This window comes from Erpetoichthys calabaricus, chromosome 1 (genome assembly GCF_900747795.2).
Source record: "Erpetoichthys calabaricus chromosome 1, fErpCal1.3, whole genome shotgun sequence".
In the NCBI taxonomy this organism is placed as follows: domain Eukaryota; kingdom Metazoa; phylum Chordata; class Cladistia; order Polypteriformes; family Polypteridae; genus Erpetoichthys; species Erpetoichthys calabaricus.
The window spans coordinates 337,025,190-337,043,293 of NC_041394.2; the positions used below are offsets into that span (position 1 = coordinate 337,025,190).

General features: G+C 40.8%; 1 protein-coding gene across 1 annotated transcript in view; it reads left to right on the forward strand.

The window, feature by feature from the left end:
• LOC114666738 (zinc finger protein 721-like) overlaps positions 1 to 18,104 on the forward strand; it is a 41,365-nt gene that overhangs the window by 20,734 nt on the left and 2,527 nt on the right. The window contains exon 3 of the mRNA XM_051933307.1: positions 12,140 to 12,570. Coding sequence (XP_051789267.1) covers positions 12,140 to 12,570 — 431 coding nt within the window. The remainder of the gene's footprint in view (positions 1 to 12,139; positions 12,571 to 18,104) is intronic.

The window sequence follows — 18,104 nt, forward strand, 5'->3', positions numbered from 1 at the left end:
TGCCATGAAGCTCAAAATTGAACTCAGGTTCATCTTGTTTCTCCTGATCATCCTTGAGATGTTTCTGCAGCTTAATTGGAGTCCACCTGTGGTAAATTCAGTTGATTGGACATGATTTAGAAAGGCACACACCTGTCTATATAAGGTCCCCAGTTGACAGTTCATGTCAGAGCACAAACCAAAGCATGAAGTCAAAGGAATTGTCTGTAGACCTCTGAGACAGGTTTGTCTTGAGGCACAAATCTGGGGAAGGTACAGAAAAATTTCTGCTGCTTTGAAGGTCCCAATGAGTACTGTGGCCTCCATCATCCGTAAGTGGAAGAAGTTCAAAACCACCAGGACTCTTCCTAGAGCTGGTCGGCCATCTAAACTGAGCGATCAGGGGAGAAGGGCCTTAGTCAGGGAGGTGACCAAGAACCCAATGGTCACTCTGTCAGAGCTCCAGTGGTCCTCTGTGGAGAGAGGAGAACCTTCCAGAAGGACAACCAGCTCTACAGCAATCCACCAATCAGGTCTGTATGGTAGAGTGGCCAGACGGAAGCCACTCCTTAGTAAAAGACACACGGCAGCCCGCCTGGAGTTTGCCAAAAGGCACCTGAAGGACTCTGACCATGAGAAAGAAAATTCTCTGGTCTGATGAGACAAAGATTGAACTGTTTGGTGTGAATGCCAGGCGTCACGTTTGGAGGAAACCAGGCACCAACCCTACAGTGAAGCATGGTGGTGGCAGCATCATGCTGTGGGGATGTTTTTCAGCAGCAGAAACTGGGAGACTAGTCAGGATAAAGGGAAAGATGTCTCTGTACATTGCTGCAGTCATCCTGGATGAAAACCTGCTCCAGAGCGCTCTTGACCTCAGACTGGGAGGCGGTTCATCTTTCAGCAGGACAACGACCCTAAGCACACAGACAAGATATCAAAGGAGTGGCTTCAGGACAACTCTGTGAATGTCCTTGAGTGGCCCAGCCAGAGCCCAGACTTGAATCAGATTGAACATCTCTAGAGAGATCTTAAAATGGCTGTGCACCGACGCTTCCCATCCAACCTGATGGAGCTTGAGAGGTGCTGCAAAGAGGAATGGGCAAAACTGGCCAAGGATAGGTGTGCCAAGCTTGTGGCATCATATTCAAAAAGACTTGAGGCTGTAATTGCTGCCAAAGGTGCATCGACAAAGTATTGAGCAAAGGCTGTGAATACTTATGTACATGGGATTTCTCAGTTTTTTTATTTTTAATAAATTTGCAAAAACCTCAAGTAAACGTTTTTTCACGTTGTCATTATGGGGTGTTTGTGTGCAGAATTCTGAGGAAAAAAAATGAATTTAATCCATTTTGGAATAAGGCTGTAACATAACAATGTGGAAAAAGTGATGCGCTGTGAATACTTTCTGGATGCACTGTACAATAACAAAACCTCCCTTGCCCCTGAAAACGTATAACAAACACAAATAATATCAATGGATGAGTCCTGAATGACAATGAATGTGAAATTGAGTCTGGGTAAATCGCTGTCCAGAATCCGGATGACTGATCAAAAAATGGATGTGTTTGAATCTCCTGAATAAAACAGAACCACCTCACCGTGCTTCCTCGGCAAATGGTGGATAATAATGTCCAATCCCGGGGTTTCTGCCGATGATGGTGCTGTTGTGATTCCGGTGGAATGAGAAGCAAACTTGAACAAGGCATGATGTAAATAATGGCAGAAAAATGATGATCTTTTGTCGGTACTTGAAATCTCCGTCTCTCTCCTTCCTTTTTTTCCTCTTTCCCTCCTGATCGTTTAAATAATGATGAGCCAGATGTAACTGGTAAAACTCTGGTACTGACATGTCCAGTGGTCGCTGCCTCCCCACATTATCCTTCCCCGTTTCTCATTATGGGGACAACATTTAAACAGACACATATTAGTTTAGACGGGGTGCTGTGCATGAAACGCGGCTGGGTGCAAACAGTATACACAACAATACCTATGTGGCCTAGCTACAAGCTGTGTGCCCAACGTATAAATCTTAATATTCTTCGCACAACACAATGAGAAATCTATTTTCTGAGTTCTACTTCTTATCTGAAGTTCTAATCAGATGTTCTTTGGTCATTGTCATGTGAGATTATCTGCGGGTGAATTGTTGGAAATTTGTGGATAAAATCTGGAACCTGTATCTTGATCAAAAATGGCTGCTTGTATTTCATGAAAAGAGTCTTGAGGAAAGGAGTGAAAATTAGGCATGCTTTCACAAAATTACAAGCATAGAGTATATATACAGTGTTTAGCAACTTTACAACAACAACATTTATTTATAAAGCGCATTTTCATACAACTGATGTAGCTCAAAGTGCTTTACAGGACAATGAAAGAGAAAAAAGACAAATTACAGTTGTGCTTGAAAGTTTGTGAACCCTTTAGAATTTTCTATATTTCTGCATAAATTTGACCTAAAACATAATCAGATTTTCACTCAAGTCCTAAAAGTAGATAAAGAGAAACCAGTTAAACAAATGAGACAAAAATATTATACTTGGTCATTTATTTATTAAGGAAAATGATTGTGAGTGGTAAAAGTATGTGAATCTTTGCTTTCAGTATCTGGTGTGACCCCCCCTTTGCTGCAATAACTGCAACTAAACGTTTCCAGTAACCGTTGATCAGACCTGCACACCAGCTTGGAGGAACTTTAGCCCATTCCTCCATACAGAACAGCCTTAACTCTGGGATGTTGGTGGGTTTCCTCACATTAACTGCTCACTTCAGGTCCTTCCACAACATTTCGATTGGATTAAGGTCAGGACTTTGACTTGGCCATTCCAAAACATGAACTTTATTCTTCTTTAACCATTCTTTGGTAGAACAACTTGTGTGCTTAGGGTCGTTGTCTTGCTGCATGACCCACCTTCTCTCGAGATTCAGTTCATGGACAGATGTCCTGACATTTTCCTTTAGAATTCTCTGATATAATTCAGAATTCATTGTTCCATCAATGAAGGCAAGCCGTCCTGGCCCAGATGCAGCTAAACAGGCCCAAACCATGATACTACCACCACCATGTTTCACAGATGGGATAAGGTTCTTATGCTGGAATGCAGTGTTTTCCTTTCTCCAAACATAATGATTTTCATTTAAACCAAAAAGTTCTATTTTGGTCTCATCCGTCCACAAAACATTCTTCCAATAGCCTTCTGGTTTGCCCACGTGATCTTTAGCAAACTGCAGATGAGCAGTAATGTTTTTTTTTTGGAGAGCAGTGGCTTTCTCCTTGCAACCCTGCCATGCACACCATTGTTGTTCAGTGTTCTCCTGATGGTGGACTCATGAACATGAACATTAGCCAATGTGAGAGAGGCCTTCAGTTGCTTAGAAGTTACCCTGGGGTCCTTTGTGACCTCGCCAACTATTACACGTCTTGCTCTCGGAGTGATCTTTGTTGGTCGACCACTCCTGGGGAGGGTAACAATGGTCTTGAATTTCCTCCATTTGTACACAATCTGTCCGACTGGACTGGTGGAGTCCAAACTCTTTAGAGATGGTTTTGTAACCTTTTCCAGCCTGATGAGCATCAACAACTCTTTTTGTGAGGTCCTCAGAAATCTCCTTTGTTTGTGCCATGATACACTTCCACAAACACGTGTTGTGAAGAGCAGACTTTGATAGATCCCTGTTCTTTAAATAACACAGGGTGCCCACTCACACCTGATTGTCATCCCATTGATTGAAAACACTGGACTCGAATTTCACCTTCAAACTAACTGCTAATCCTAGAGGTTCACATACTTTTGCCACTCACAAATACATAATATTCAATCATTTTCCTTAATAAATAAATGACCAAGTATAATATTTTTGTCTCATTTGTTTAACTGGTTTCTCTTTATCTACTTTTAGGACTTGAGTGAAAATCTGATTATGTTTTAGGTCATATTTATGCAGAAATATAGAAAATTCTAAAGGGTTCACAAACTTTCAAACACAACTGTATATAAGAGAAAATGATTAGTTAATACTAAGTAACTTAGAGTAAAAGTAAGGTCCGATGGCCAGGGAGGACAGAAAAACCAAAACAAAGAAACTTCAGAGGGCTGGAGAAAAAAAACCCATCAGTGTAGGGACATCACGGTGCTTTGATCAGCTGGTGGTGGGGGTGCAGATCGACACCACAGAGAACCAGAAAATGAACAGAAGAGAAAGTAGGGGTTAGTATGGATTGGGGAGCCACCAGGAATGATAATGATCATTGAATATACAGAGCATTGGGATTAAACTAAAATGAAGCTGTGAGAAAGCCATGTTAAAGTAATGTGTTTTCAGCAGTTTTTTAAGTAAGCTGTTCCAGATTTGAGGTGCATAACGGCAGAAGGCCGCCTCACCACTTCTTTTAAGTTTAGCTCTTGGAATTCTAAGCAGACCCTCATTTGAAGATCTAAGTTTACGATTTGAGTGTAAAGTGAAAGGCATTCTGAGATATAAAATGGAGTGAGATTATTTAAAGCTTTGTAAACCATAAGCAGGATTTTAAAGTTGATTCTAAATGACACAGGTAACCAATGTAGTAACCAACTTTAGTGTGTTGCTGACATCTTATAATGTAATATTTTTCTGTATTTGGTATGTGATGCTCTGTTTAAAGATGATGGGTTGGTTGGTGTCCATTAAAAGAGCAACGAGGAGTTTGATTTTACATTAGGGTAGTCCAATTGAGTTTCACTGTATAAAAAGAAAAACCTTCCAATGAAAAATCTGATGTTTGAAAGTACAAGGTTAAAAAGTTGGTGGTTTTCTGTGCATTTAAGGCATAGTTACTCCATCCCACATGGTGGATTAATGTGGTATTGTATAAATCCTTTTTTAAAAATAATCCCTTCTAGGATCGGTCTGTTCTTATGTTTTAATCATCCACTTCTCTCATAGCATTAGTAAAATGGACAGTCTGTGAGGGTTGACACTCTTGTTAGTGAGAACTGATGATGATATCCACATTTACTTTGGTGTCTAAGGATGTGGAGGCGTTGATTGGCATTTGTGACAATAGCTGTGATGCGTTGTGCCCATTTCAGGCCATCAAGTAATTTAAAGTTACTAATCCTCTGAACGGCATCCCCTCTGATTTGAATGGCGGTGTGTTGCGCCTTCTGTTTCCTGAAATCTCCACCCTGCTTTTTGGTTTTGCTGACATTAAGACTGAAATTGTTGTCCTGGTGCCACTGAGTCTTCAGGTAGAGCTCTTCTCTCATTGTTGGTGTCAGGCCTGTGTTGGTGCTGCAATTTCATGATGGAGCTGGAGTTTTGTCTTATCACACAGGCAGAGATGAATGAGGATGGGAGGGACTTGGTACAGTACCCTGTGAAGTGCCGGGGTTGAGAGACAGCATGGGGGATGTATGTTTAGATACTCATCCAGATCTGATGCACAAAGCACAGTCCATTTCCCTCTTTATCACTGAAAGGTCCAGTAAAATAAACTCCAAACTGTGCAGCATCTGACCGGATGTGACCATCTCCACATTACTCAGGGTAGGAGAGAGATGACCTGGGATTGAGAAGTTTGGTTCCAGAGTCGTGATATGTATACCGGAGAGTCTGAATATATCTAGCTAGTGTTTTTTTTAACCTTCATGAGTTTTTGACGTCATCCCCTGCCAGAAACCTCAAGATCCATGTCCAAAGAGCAAGTTTCCATTGCCAAGGTCTAATATGACTGGACCCACCCCTGTCCTTCCTGACTATGGACTGCCAGTGCAACTGACCCTTAAACTTCGCAGTTGGAATGGTAAGCCCATGTGACACCTCTACAAAACTTGTTCTTGGGCTGAGCCTGACTCTGTGATTCGTTACCTGCCCATCAGGCTTCTGTCAGCAAACACCAATCACAGGCCTGGTTTCAGTGGTGCATTCTGGTATACATGTTCAGGTAAGGTTATCATTCATTTAGTTAGAATATTCATGAGAGTCCATTATGGAGGACTGTTGGATATGTAGACCAATGTGCTGTGGGTAGAAGTGTGAGCTCTAAGAATGGGTAAAGCAAACAAGAACCCCATGACCAAGGTGACAGTCCTAAGAAATGGAGAAAGTGCTGAACACCACTGCTGTCAGTGATTGGACCAGACATGAGTGCTTTGGCCATAAACTACAGTTAGCAATCAGTGAGTACCCAGTGAGATGTTTGCTAAACCTAAATACAGTGCATGACATGGCGTCTGTGCTGTTGCCTTTTAGCATATTTTATATGGATAACAAATGATTACCTGTCCTGATAATATGCAAATGCTGTGTAGGTGTGTAGTGAACTTGAAGGCTACTCAGAAAGTCCTGTTCTTTATTTTGATTTGATGGTGCTTTGTGCGTATTCTAGCACATTATCTAAATGACCTAACGGCAGCAGCATGTAACAATATGCTGCATTCTAAATACTTCTTCAGTGTGCCAAATATTAATATGTAATGCTTGTACATAACCATCTAATAAAAACTATCAGGTTGTGTTTACATCCACTTCTTAATCTGACATTACTGTCATTTAAAATTTGCATCTTAAATCTCTTGTTTTCTTAATGCAGCAATGTAGCCTTCCTATGTTTAACATTTTCACACATTGTACATTTTAGTGATGATGGGTGATTTTTCAGAAATAACATTTGCTTTAAATAACGAGAGATGTTTATACTTCAATTTTATTTATTATTTGAATACAATAATTTACTATCTTACAAAAATAGTGACACAAGTATTTAATGCATATGGTGTATCATTACTGTACAAAAGTCTGAGCACGCCGTCTGTTGCGTCATCACGCTCATAGGTTATGTGTGAGCATGCGCACATGTTAGTTTTGTAACTATTAATGCAGTAACGCTGTACTTCCACTGTACTCGTTTAGCCGGATATAATTTTTGACGATTTGGCCTGATCCTGGATGTGTTGTCATAGCAGCACATCCAAATCCTCAAACCTGCAGGTTTGTTCGACGTAAACAAGGATTAGCTCACACACTTAATCAATGTCCGTGCGTGGAATTCATTCAGTCATAGCTTCACCATTCATGAATGAGCGACCAATTGATATCGGTGCACAAATTATAAGAAGAGAATTTCATATAGAGAGGGTTTATGCGATCGGCAAGATCCTTTATTGTTCCCGGAGGAAATTCTTTTCGAAAGATACCGCTTTAGCTGAGGGGGAATATTGTACCTCGAAGATTTATTAGCACCTTATATTTGAAGTCAAACTCAGCGAAGTCGGGCTCTCACAACCACACAGACAGTATGCATTGCTTTGAGGTTTTTTACAAGCAGCATTTTTTTTATATACTGTAGGCGATGCGGAAAATCTATCTAAAAGTGCAGTTTGCCAGGCAATTCGTAAAGTCTGTTTGGCTCTGAAATATTTCCTTTGGGTTTTCATAGTGTTTCCTGGACACCTGTGTGTGCAGACAATAAAAGAGGCATTTCATGCCATTGCAGGTAGGTAATACACAGGCAAAAACACCCACAGTTCCATGAAGAATCTCACAATCAGCCTAACATTCTCATTACCCAGGGTTTCCAAATGTGGAGTTTGATCAAACATTTGGAAAATGTACCTCTCCTCCTGATGAATAATCAGACACGGTGTCTTCATCAAATATTTGACCTTCGTCAATATCTCGTTGGTCAGACACAAGTTCTAGAGATATGACATTCCCTGCAACTGACCCAACAAAAAAGAGGGCTATATGGAACATACCTATGGCACACATGGAGGACAAATATATGCAATGACCATCCTTTACTGAAATGAAGTGACCACTGCATCCTGCCACTAGTTCTGAGGAGGAGCTTCCCCCTGGAATGCCCTCAGAAACAGAGCGATGGGCATTTTGCTGGAGAGCCAACTCTTCTGCAGGGATTAGGTCTGGACCGCATGGACCTCCACCTGTTTTTTGCTTGTCTGCCTTCTTATTAGCTTTAAAATTAATGTTTTTTTATATTATATATGATTCTTTATGTCAACAATTCTTTAAATAGTTATATACCAATATTTACCAGTTTGAAGTATATTCTTGTACTTCACTTTAACCTGTTCCCATGTTCTCCTTGTGCGCACGTTTGATCTGGAATTATGACATATTAAATAATAATTAATCTGACACATAGGAAATGAAATGCTGCATTCAGTAAGTACAATGCACACTACTTAGCGTTTAAAGTGTCGGCCACTTTTTGCCAGCCGTCTTTTCTGGTTTGGGCTGCTTTTGCAGTGTTACCCTTTGTGCATATTAAATCTCGAAATTCTTCATGTCCTTCGAATAAAAGGTCTTGCGCCACGTGTGTAAAAAAAAAAAAAAAAAAAAAAAAAAAAAAAAAAATGCGCCCGTTCTTTCATCATTTTGTTACAGCCTATCAAAGACTTGCTGATCATGTTTTCTAGACTCAATAGGCTTTTCACTCAGCGCGGGCACGCGCATTCATCTCGTATGATTAGATCCAGCTCGACTAATCTAATACACGGCTGCGTTTGAAAAACCGACTTATCCCGGATGAGTTTCACCGACATTAACTTATCCAAATGAGGCACCTGATCTCGGATGATTTAAGCGACGTACGGAAAATACCCCCCAGGAGTCTGCACGTGGCCGCATATGTTGATTTGTTTGTTGACTTTGTGTGCATCTGTTTGATGTAAGTTATACACTTTGTTGTTCATTTTATTAGAAATATTTCTGCAATCATGATTAAGCTCTTAGCGATGTTTTACTGACGTGTTCAGGTAACCCTTTATATCAGACATAAAGTGTGTTCAGTTTAACGTTTACAACTGTATAAAATACGTTTAGAAATGTCTTTTCTTTATTAATATATGAGTTTCTAGAAAACAGACTTGGTAATGGCTGTTTTAAGTAGCGGTTTGTTTTAGTCTGTACAGTGCCAACGCATTTAGTAACTTTTATTCATTGCCTTTGCAAACGTCGGCACGTCATAGCGCTCTGTTAATTTCTGCCGCCATCTAGTGACCTTTTTGGGTATTACCTATTTTTATCATTCTGTGAGTTTTTATTTTTGTGACAGTTATTTTATGTTATTGTATTTGTTCTGTTTCAGAAACCACACACACATTTACCTGCAAATAAATATTTACCTTTACAAAGCCATTGCAACAAATCCTTCCTTTGCAACGCTCAGCGGTGGAGTCATTCTACATTCATTCTGGCCTACTTTATCGAGGATTAGGATGTGGTGCCACATACACACCAGTTTGACGCACACACTGTTTAACAGTTACTGTAAAATAACCAAATGCTGAGTTTGAAAACTTGGTATTTATACCAAAGTCAAATTTTTTTTGTACCAATCCAAAACTAGTCTGAATACTTGTGTCAATGGGAGACCTCAGGTTTTTACTTCTAATAAATTTTCAAGAAGGAGTAAAATCCTGTTTTTACTTTGTCATTCTGGGTGAATTGAGTGTTGTGGAGAAACTTTAACTCTTTTAGGGCTAATTTTTTTTTTTGTTTCTTTTCTCCCAGGGCTGAATATTTTTCCAAAAACTAACATTTTTTTAAAAAAGAAGACAAAGCAATTGTTTAACATATCAAATCAACAAAAAATATTTACTTTTGACAAATGTTACTGTCTTGCATGTTGTATGAGCCTGTATACTCTATGATTTCACATACATATCACATACATTTTACACAGCAAAGTCTGATCTCGCTCAAAGCAGCCAATTTCAGTCATTGCCACATTGCACTCCTTACAATATTATGTGTTGCTTTGGTGCCTATTTTTCAATTGTCTGTTGCTGCACTTTCTCACATATATTGTTAGTGTGTACTGTAGAGAGACAAGTCACCCATTTGCCATCGTGCCATGCCACTGCCACCAAGTTTTCTGCCTGCATGAAAACCGTATTGTCACCTCTTTTCATCTTCTGAAACTTTATGAACTTTATGTATGACATTATAGCCTGGCTCACCCCATGGGATTTGCTTCCGTTTATTACAGAAGTGAATAAAACTTTGCAGCAGCACGTACCTAAGCCACCAGGGGACAAAACACGTTTGGACCAATGCTCCCTGAAGTTATATCACCAGTTCTGTCCCATCTCTATTTGTAATGCCACAGCACGCTTCATCTCGTCTTTCGTTGTGGGTTTCCACTTTGAAAAACGAGAATGCGATGCAAACGCAGCCCGCGATTCAAAAAAAATATGTGCCTACCTGTTTGTCTCGTCTGACAGTAGCTGAAAAGCAGCATCAGGAGAGAGCAGCCTGAAGTACAGCAGCTGGTGATCTGTCGCGTCCAACAGCAAGCCATGCCATCTTGTAAACTCTGATAGCCAGATCGGCTCTCAACGGATCAATGTCTGTGTATTTATCCCATGCGAACCTTGCCGTAGATGCATCGGCTGCGCGAAGGCACTCAACTGGCAGCAGATCCGCTGGCGCGGCATCGGCTGGTGTCTGATCAGCTGATGCCTGCTTCTAACTCTCTTGCTCGATCTCCTGATCACTGCCAATAAAGTCCGATTCTGAAAAATCAAGAGTCCGACTCCGCGATAACGCGCAAAACATTGTCTGCCAAGTGTTTTCTTTTCTGCACTTGCTGCGCTGCCTTTTCACATGTCGGTGCCATCTTGCCTTTCACAACTCATGCACATGCAATGTTTATTTGCCAAGTCAACGAGTCTAGCATTCCTCCAAGCACAGAGGGAATGCCTGTGACGTGACAGTGAGATTTGTCGCCATTAACAGCTGATTGTCGACATCCGCCTTCAACCCCTCCTGTCGACAAAAGTCGACATCCACCCTAAAAGAGTTAATATAAATGGATTAAGCCTGAGACTGCATCATAACATTTAACATTTTCAAGGTGAACGGGTGTGAATACTTTCTGATTCCACTACAGAAACTCGACACAGTAGCTGTATACCTGTATTCCTCTAGGGAGCAGTAGCTCCCTGGTTAGAATAAGTTCTTTTTAATTGCGGCGTTTTAAGTAACCTGAACCTGAATAGATATATTATAATGAGGCGATATCCCTCCCATAGTGATACGGCGGTAAGAAATCACACAAGAGAAAATAACTTAGCTTCCTTTAATGACGATTTACGCGGCATAACAGACGAGGAAGCCACAGCAAGACTATTATTGAAGTGGGATCTCGATGTATATAGTCTGCCATTTTCGTCGCTGCGCTGGAAGGATTTTCAGGATCGGATGACGTAATCTCCCATCTGTCCGTCGGCTTCCAAGGTGTGCCGGGCAATGTACCAAGGCTTTATACTCTTTCTCCATGTGCAGGCCCTTACTTAGGTAAATCGTGCCATTCCAAACAAGGCAAAGAGAGGCATGCTGACTCTTAACACACAGAAATAGTGCATGTTGCCCATTTGTCTTTGTCTATCTTGTTCTGTACTTGGCCTAGCAGTTCTAAATGCTGAGCTTTGTACTAAATCTGGCTGAGCTGTGCATGTAGAAAGAAAAGAAAAGCAGATTTAAAATATTTGCACAGAGCACAGTGACATATTAAACTTATGTTCTGATTACAATACCCCTCATGTCTCAGGCAAGCAGCCATATGTGATTTTGAAAACTCCTTTTGTTGCTTGCTGTTAAAAATCTGTGAGGTTTAATTTCAGTTTATCTTGATGTTTACATTTGTCCCCCCCCCCCCCCCCCCATTTGCTGCTTTAATTCTGTTGTACTGATCAGTTTTTTTTTCACCCTGTATAATAATCTTTACTTGGCAGAGCTCCTTATGTTGTTAATGATGCTGTTTAAAATAAGAATGGTCACACTTTAAATTTGTTTCCACTAACTTTTCATAGAAACTCAGTAATTGTATCTTAAGTTAAAACTTCAACATGAAGCAAATATGGTGGCCTGCTTTAAGTACTTTTCAACTCTTGGCTTACACACATTCTGTTTAGTGCTGAGAGCCCCCAACTCTGTGAGATAGTCTTCTTCAAGGCTTTGTAGCACCTTCACTCTACACACAAATGTGATAGGAAAAGTGATGAACTACCACCTACGTGTTGAGCCATGATTTCTTTAAACTGTCAGACTTGCGGCTGGAGTTCATTGAGAGGATGGTGTGAAAAGACCTTCAAATGTTGTTAGGTCTGAATGGTGCACTTTTGACTCCATTAACTCTTGGTTCTTTCAACAGCCAAACTCCCAAGATGAATGTGAAAGAGGAGACGTGCGAGACTGACATAAATACCATGGAGATCACAGCTGTAAATATTAAGGAGGAGGACTGTGAATGGGAGCCTAAACAGGGCAAGCTCTGCATTAAGGACGAAGATTACGAAGTGGTGACTGTGGGCATTAAAGAAGAGGCTATCGAGACGTCCAAGCATACAATTATGGAGCATGGTGAGGAAGATAACCTTCATTCAGAGTTGACCCCTCATCATGAGTGTCAAGATGAAGCCGTGACTGGGTTAACGTTTTGTCACAGCAGAGGCCATTCATCTGTGAGTCCATTTATCAAACAGAGTCCTGAATCATTACATTCTGACACCAATAGGGTTGAGGAAATTTCATCTAGTAGAACTTGGGACAGTCAACCATCACCTTCAAAACAGTCTGCAGAAAGTAAGTGTACAATTTAAAAAATGTGTGCAAGTTTTATGGTTAGGGGTATAGACCTGAAAAGGAAGTCCCTTAGTTTTTTATGGAAAAAATTGAATCATAATGAGTTTTAATGTATTAATAGTTAAAAGTGGGGACACATGTTTTTTACTGTAAATTAACAGGCAGAATAGATACTGTTTTTGGGCAATGTAAGAGCTGCCGGTTTTTATTAAAATCACACTAGAGATTTGGCGTGCATGGGATTCAACATTCAAGATTCAGCTCAGCTCTTATTAGAGTGTATTTATGGTAATAGAGAGCGGCAAGAGTGCCAGACTAGGAGGGGTTTAGAACGCTCACTAGCTCTGTGCGTTTACATGCACGGGCATAACTGGATTAAGGCGAATGACTGGATTGAGGCAGAAAGCTGGTTTTCTCCAAAAATCTCTGTTTACGTGGGCAAGTAATCTTCTGGAGTCATTGTTTTTCAAAACGCTCCAATGTCATTAGTCTGCGTAATAAAAGGGCTAAATGTCATCATTGGCCACTGAGAGTGTGGAAAAATTAGCATTAATACCAGTGATAATTTTCTTGTCTCTCTATTATCAAAAAAAAAATAAAATCTTGGAGATAGAGAGACGAGACGTGATGTTCACAGAAAGACACATTAAAAGACGAGATTGTTGTTGTCCCCGGACCGTCCCCATTAAAAGACGAGATTGTTGTTGTCCCCGGACCGTTTCGTGGGGACTTTTAGCATGAGGTTCTTTCAAGTCACGCCCTACTTACAACCATTTTCAAATAAGACATTTTACTGAACAGAAACTTGACAGAACTTAGTCATTCAAATCTAAATATGTTTTAACAGCCTAAAATGCAAGCTGTTTTTGGAGCAGTACATCTTTCTGTTGTTGTCAAGCTGAGACATGTCATTGCAGTGTGACAATTCTTATTATTACTGGGTTGTGACTTGGTGCATCCTGAACTTTGACATTTGGGCAATATCTTAACCAGGATTACAGTGCCTGTCTCTCTCTCTCTCTTATAGTACTAGGGTGTTGTGCCATGTTAGCCATTATGAATGTAGAGAAAAGCCAAGCAAAATGACACCTTTTATTGGCTAACTAAGAAGATTACAATATGCAAGCTTTCGAGGCAACTCGGGCCCCTTCTTCAGGCCTTCTTCTTTCTCTTATATAAATATCCATCCATCCATTTTCCAACCCGCTGAATCCGAACACAGGGTCACGGGGGTCTGCTGGAGCCAATCCCAGCCAACACAGGGCACAAGGCAGGAACCAATACCAGGCAGGGTGCCAACCCACCGCAAGACACACACAAATACACCCACACACCAAGCACACACTAGGGCCAATTTAGAATCGCCGATGCACCTAACCTGCATGTCTTTGGACTGTGGGAGGAAACCGGAGCGCCCGGAGGAAACCCACGCAGACACGGGGAGAACATGCAAACTCCACGCAGGGAGGACCCAGGAAGCGAACCCAGGTCCCCAGGTCTCCCAACTGCGAGACAGCAGCGCTACCCACTGCGCCACCATGCTGCCCTTATATAAATATAATACTATTATAAAAAAACATCTCGGAAGGACATGATATGTGATTTTCTCTGAGACACTTTAACATCCCATGATAAAGTGTCTCCAAGAAAAATCACGTAACGTCCTGCAAGAGAAAAGGACAGCTGCTGCACAGGGTTTTAAATGATCGACACGCAACGCAACAAGCTGAACATGCACCTCGACGGCAGCAGCAGCCCCCTAGTGTGTGTGTGTGTGTGTGTGTGTGTGTGTGTGTGTGAACAGTCATATGAAAAAGTTTGGGAACCCCTCTTAATCCTTTGGATTTTTGTTTATCATTGGCTGAGCTTTCAAAGTAGCAACTTCCTTTGAATAGATGACATGCCTTATGGAAACAGTAGTATTTCAGCAGTGACATAAAGTTTATCGGATTAACAGAAAATATGCAATATGCATCATAACAAAATTAGACAGGTGCATAAATTTGGGCACCCCAACAGAGATATGACATCAATACTTAGTTGAGCCTCCTTTTCAAATATAACAGCCTCTAGACGCCTCCTATAGCCTTTGATGAGTGTCTGGATTCTGGATGGAGGTATTTCTGACCATTCTTCCATACAAAATCTCTCCAGTTCAGTTAAATTTAATGGCTGTCAAGCATGGACAGCCTGCTTCAAATCACCCCATAGATTTTCGACGATATTCAAGTCAGGGCACTGTGACGGCCATTCCAGAACATTGTACTTCTCCCTCTGCATGAATGCCTTTGTAGATTTTGAACTGTGTTTTGGGTCATTGTCTTGTTGGATTATCCAACCCCTGCGTAACTTCAACTTTGTGAATGATGCTTGAACATTATCCTGAAGAATTTCTTGATATTGGGTTGAATTCATCTGACCCTCGACTTTAACAAGGGCCTCAGTTCCTGATCTAGCCACACAGCCCCACAGCATGATGGAACCTCCACCAAATTTGACAGTAGGTAGCAGGTGTTTTTCTTGGAATGTGGTGTTCTTCTTCCGCCATGCAAAGCACTTTTTGTTATGACCAAATAACTCAATTTTTGTCTCATCAGTCCAAAACACTTTGTTCCATAATGAATCTGGCTTGTCTAAATGAGCATTTGCATACAACAAGCGACTCTGTTTGTGGCGTGAGTGCAGAAAGGGCTTCTTCCTCATCACCCTGCCATACAGATGTTCTTTGTGCAAATTGTGCTGAATTGTAGAACGATATATAGATACACCATCTGCAGCAAGATGTTCTTGCAGGTCTTTGGAGGTGATCTGTGGGTTGTCTGTAACCATTCTCACAATCCTGTGCATATGCCGCTCCTGGATTTTTCTTGGCCTGCCAGACCCGCTGGGTATAACAGCAACTGTGCCTGTGGCCTTCCATTTCCTGATTCCATTCCTTACAGTTGAAACTGACAGTTTAAACCTCTGAGAGAGCTTTTTGTAGCCTTCCCCTAAACCATGAGACTGAACAATCTTTGTTTTCAGATCTTTTGAGAGTTGCTTTGAGGATCCCATGCTGTCACTCTTCAGAGGAGAGTCAAAGGGAAGCACAACTTGTAATTGACCACCTTAAATACCTTTATATCTCATGATTGGACACACCTGTCTATGAAGTTCAAGGCTTAACGAGCTAATCCAACAAATTTGGTGTTGCAAGTAATCAGTATTAAGCAGTGACATGTATTCAAATCGGCAACATTACAAGGGGACCCACATTTGTGCACAGCCAGTTTTTCACATTTGATTTAATTTCATACAACTAAATACTGCTTCGCCCCGTGACCCTGTGTTCGGATTCAGCGGGTTGGAAAATGGATGGATGGATGGAAATACTGCTTCACTAAAAATCTTTGTTCAGAAAACACCCCAGTACTCACATGTTCCTAGGAAATGAAAGACATACCACTGTTATCTTTTTTGTTGAAAGTAAATTATTATGCAGGCTGAGAGGGGTTCCCAAACATTTTCATATGACTGTGTGTGTGTGTGTGTGTGTGTGTGTGTGTGTGAACGTTAACATTATTCAAAGTTATTGTCTGTCTGTATACCTGCATTGTTATCACTCTTTAATTTAATATTGTTCTTTATCAGTTTGCTGCTGCTGGAGTATGTGAATTTCCTCTTGGGATTAATAAAGTATGAATGTATGAATTTATGAATGAATGAAAGATAAAATCCAGTGGCTGTCTATCTGTTTGCTTTTCACGAGAGAACTACTTAACGGATTTAGATGGTTTTTTTTTCTGTAATTTGCTTGAACATTTCAGTTGATTTTGCGACTTCCCTAATCACGCTAAGTATCATAGTTCACTTGCAGGAGCGATATATTTGTGCGAATCTGAGAGAGACCACACTCACGCACCAGCCTTGGGGTGTACCTTACGTCCGCTTAGCTAGCAAATGAGATAACTACTTAACGGATTTAGATGGTTTCTTTTTTTTTTTCCCTATGATTTGCTTGAACATTCCGGTTGATTTTGTGACTTCTCTCATTGCGCTAAGAATCATAGTTCGGTTGCAGTATCGATTTATTTGCACGAATCAGAGATAGACGGAGGGGGGCGGAACCCTCCTCACTCACGCGGCAGCCTTGGGGAGTGTACCTTACCTCCGCTTAGCTAGCGAATGACAGAACTACTTAACGGATTTAGATCAGACTTTTTGCTAGAATTTGTTTGAACATTCCGGTTGATTTTGCGACTTCTCTGATTGCGCTAAGAATCTTCGTTCGCTTGCAGGAGCGATTTATTTGCAATAACCCGAGACAGAGGCTGCAGGCCAAGGGAAGGGGGAAGCGCGGCATCAAGAGCCAGGCACACGCCAGCTTCCGTTTGAGTCGGTCTACCTCTGCGTTTTGGAGCATAACTTGCCTCCACTTAGCTAGCTATACCTGTTTATTTATTTTTTAACGTTTGTCCTGTTTCACTACTACGTGGGGGCAGCCACAGGGGACAGCTAGTAAACAATAAATAACGGTTCCATATGTAAGCCAATCTTTTTTTTTTTTTTTTTTCTCTCCAGTATGAAGCAGGACAATTTGAACTGTTCATTATGACCCACAGTTTAGAATGCCTAATTGATTGCTGCATGACAGCAGAGTTCAAATCAGAGCAGACACTTTGTTTGATGATATGCTTTTATTTGTAATATTTCCAATTTACCTATTTGTACACACACTCTTAAAAGTAAAGGACCCAAAGTTGTTATACAGAGTGATACCATGAGGGAACCATTTTTGGTTGCCAAAAGACCCAGCCACGTGAAGGTTCCAGAAAGAACTATTTATTAATTTACATTTTTAACAGGTTCCATAGAGTGAGTAACCACATATACAGTAAGTTTAATTGACTTGCTCTTGAAGACTCAAACCTCTTAATTGATTCTTTTTTTCCTTAATTAGCAGCCAGACAAACTTGACCAGCAAACTGTTGTCCATCATGCAATATCTCAAAATAAAGAAAAGGCGAAGGATGCAGGAATGCTGATCTGCTCAGGTCCCCAAAACATTTGAGCAGTGCTCTTAGAAAAGAGAAAATTGACAATTTCAGAAATGTCTGCTATTGCACAATGAGATCAACAACAAGCCATGGAATTAAAGAACAGGTTTAATTAACAACAAGAATCGGACCCTAATTAAGCAGCTGGTTGGAGTGAAATTGGTTGGAGTTTGAGGCCCTGACTTAGTTGGTCTTCTTTTGATTCACTGACTTTACTTTTCATTTCTCTTTGGGTGCCACTTAAAGTATGAAGTGAAGCAATTCAGAGGAACAATGAAGACATTCAGGGGAACAAATCTTTAAAAACAAGTCAATTAAAATTAATTCAAAAGAAGTTAATTAGCATCAACAGGTCACTAATTAAGAAAAAGGTTAGAATGAAAACCTGCATCCACTGGGGCCCTCTGGGACCAGAGTTGGGGGTCCCTGCTCTAAAGTAACATCAAGCTGAGTTTTGAAAGTCCCTAAAGTCCTACTATCTACCATACTACCTGGTCA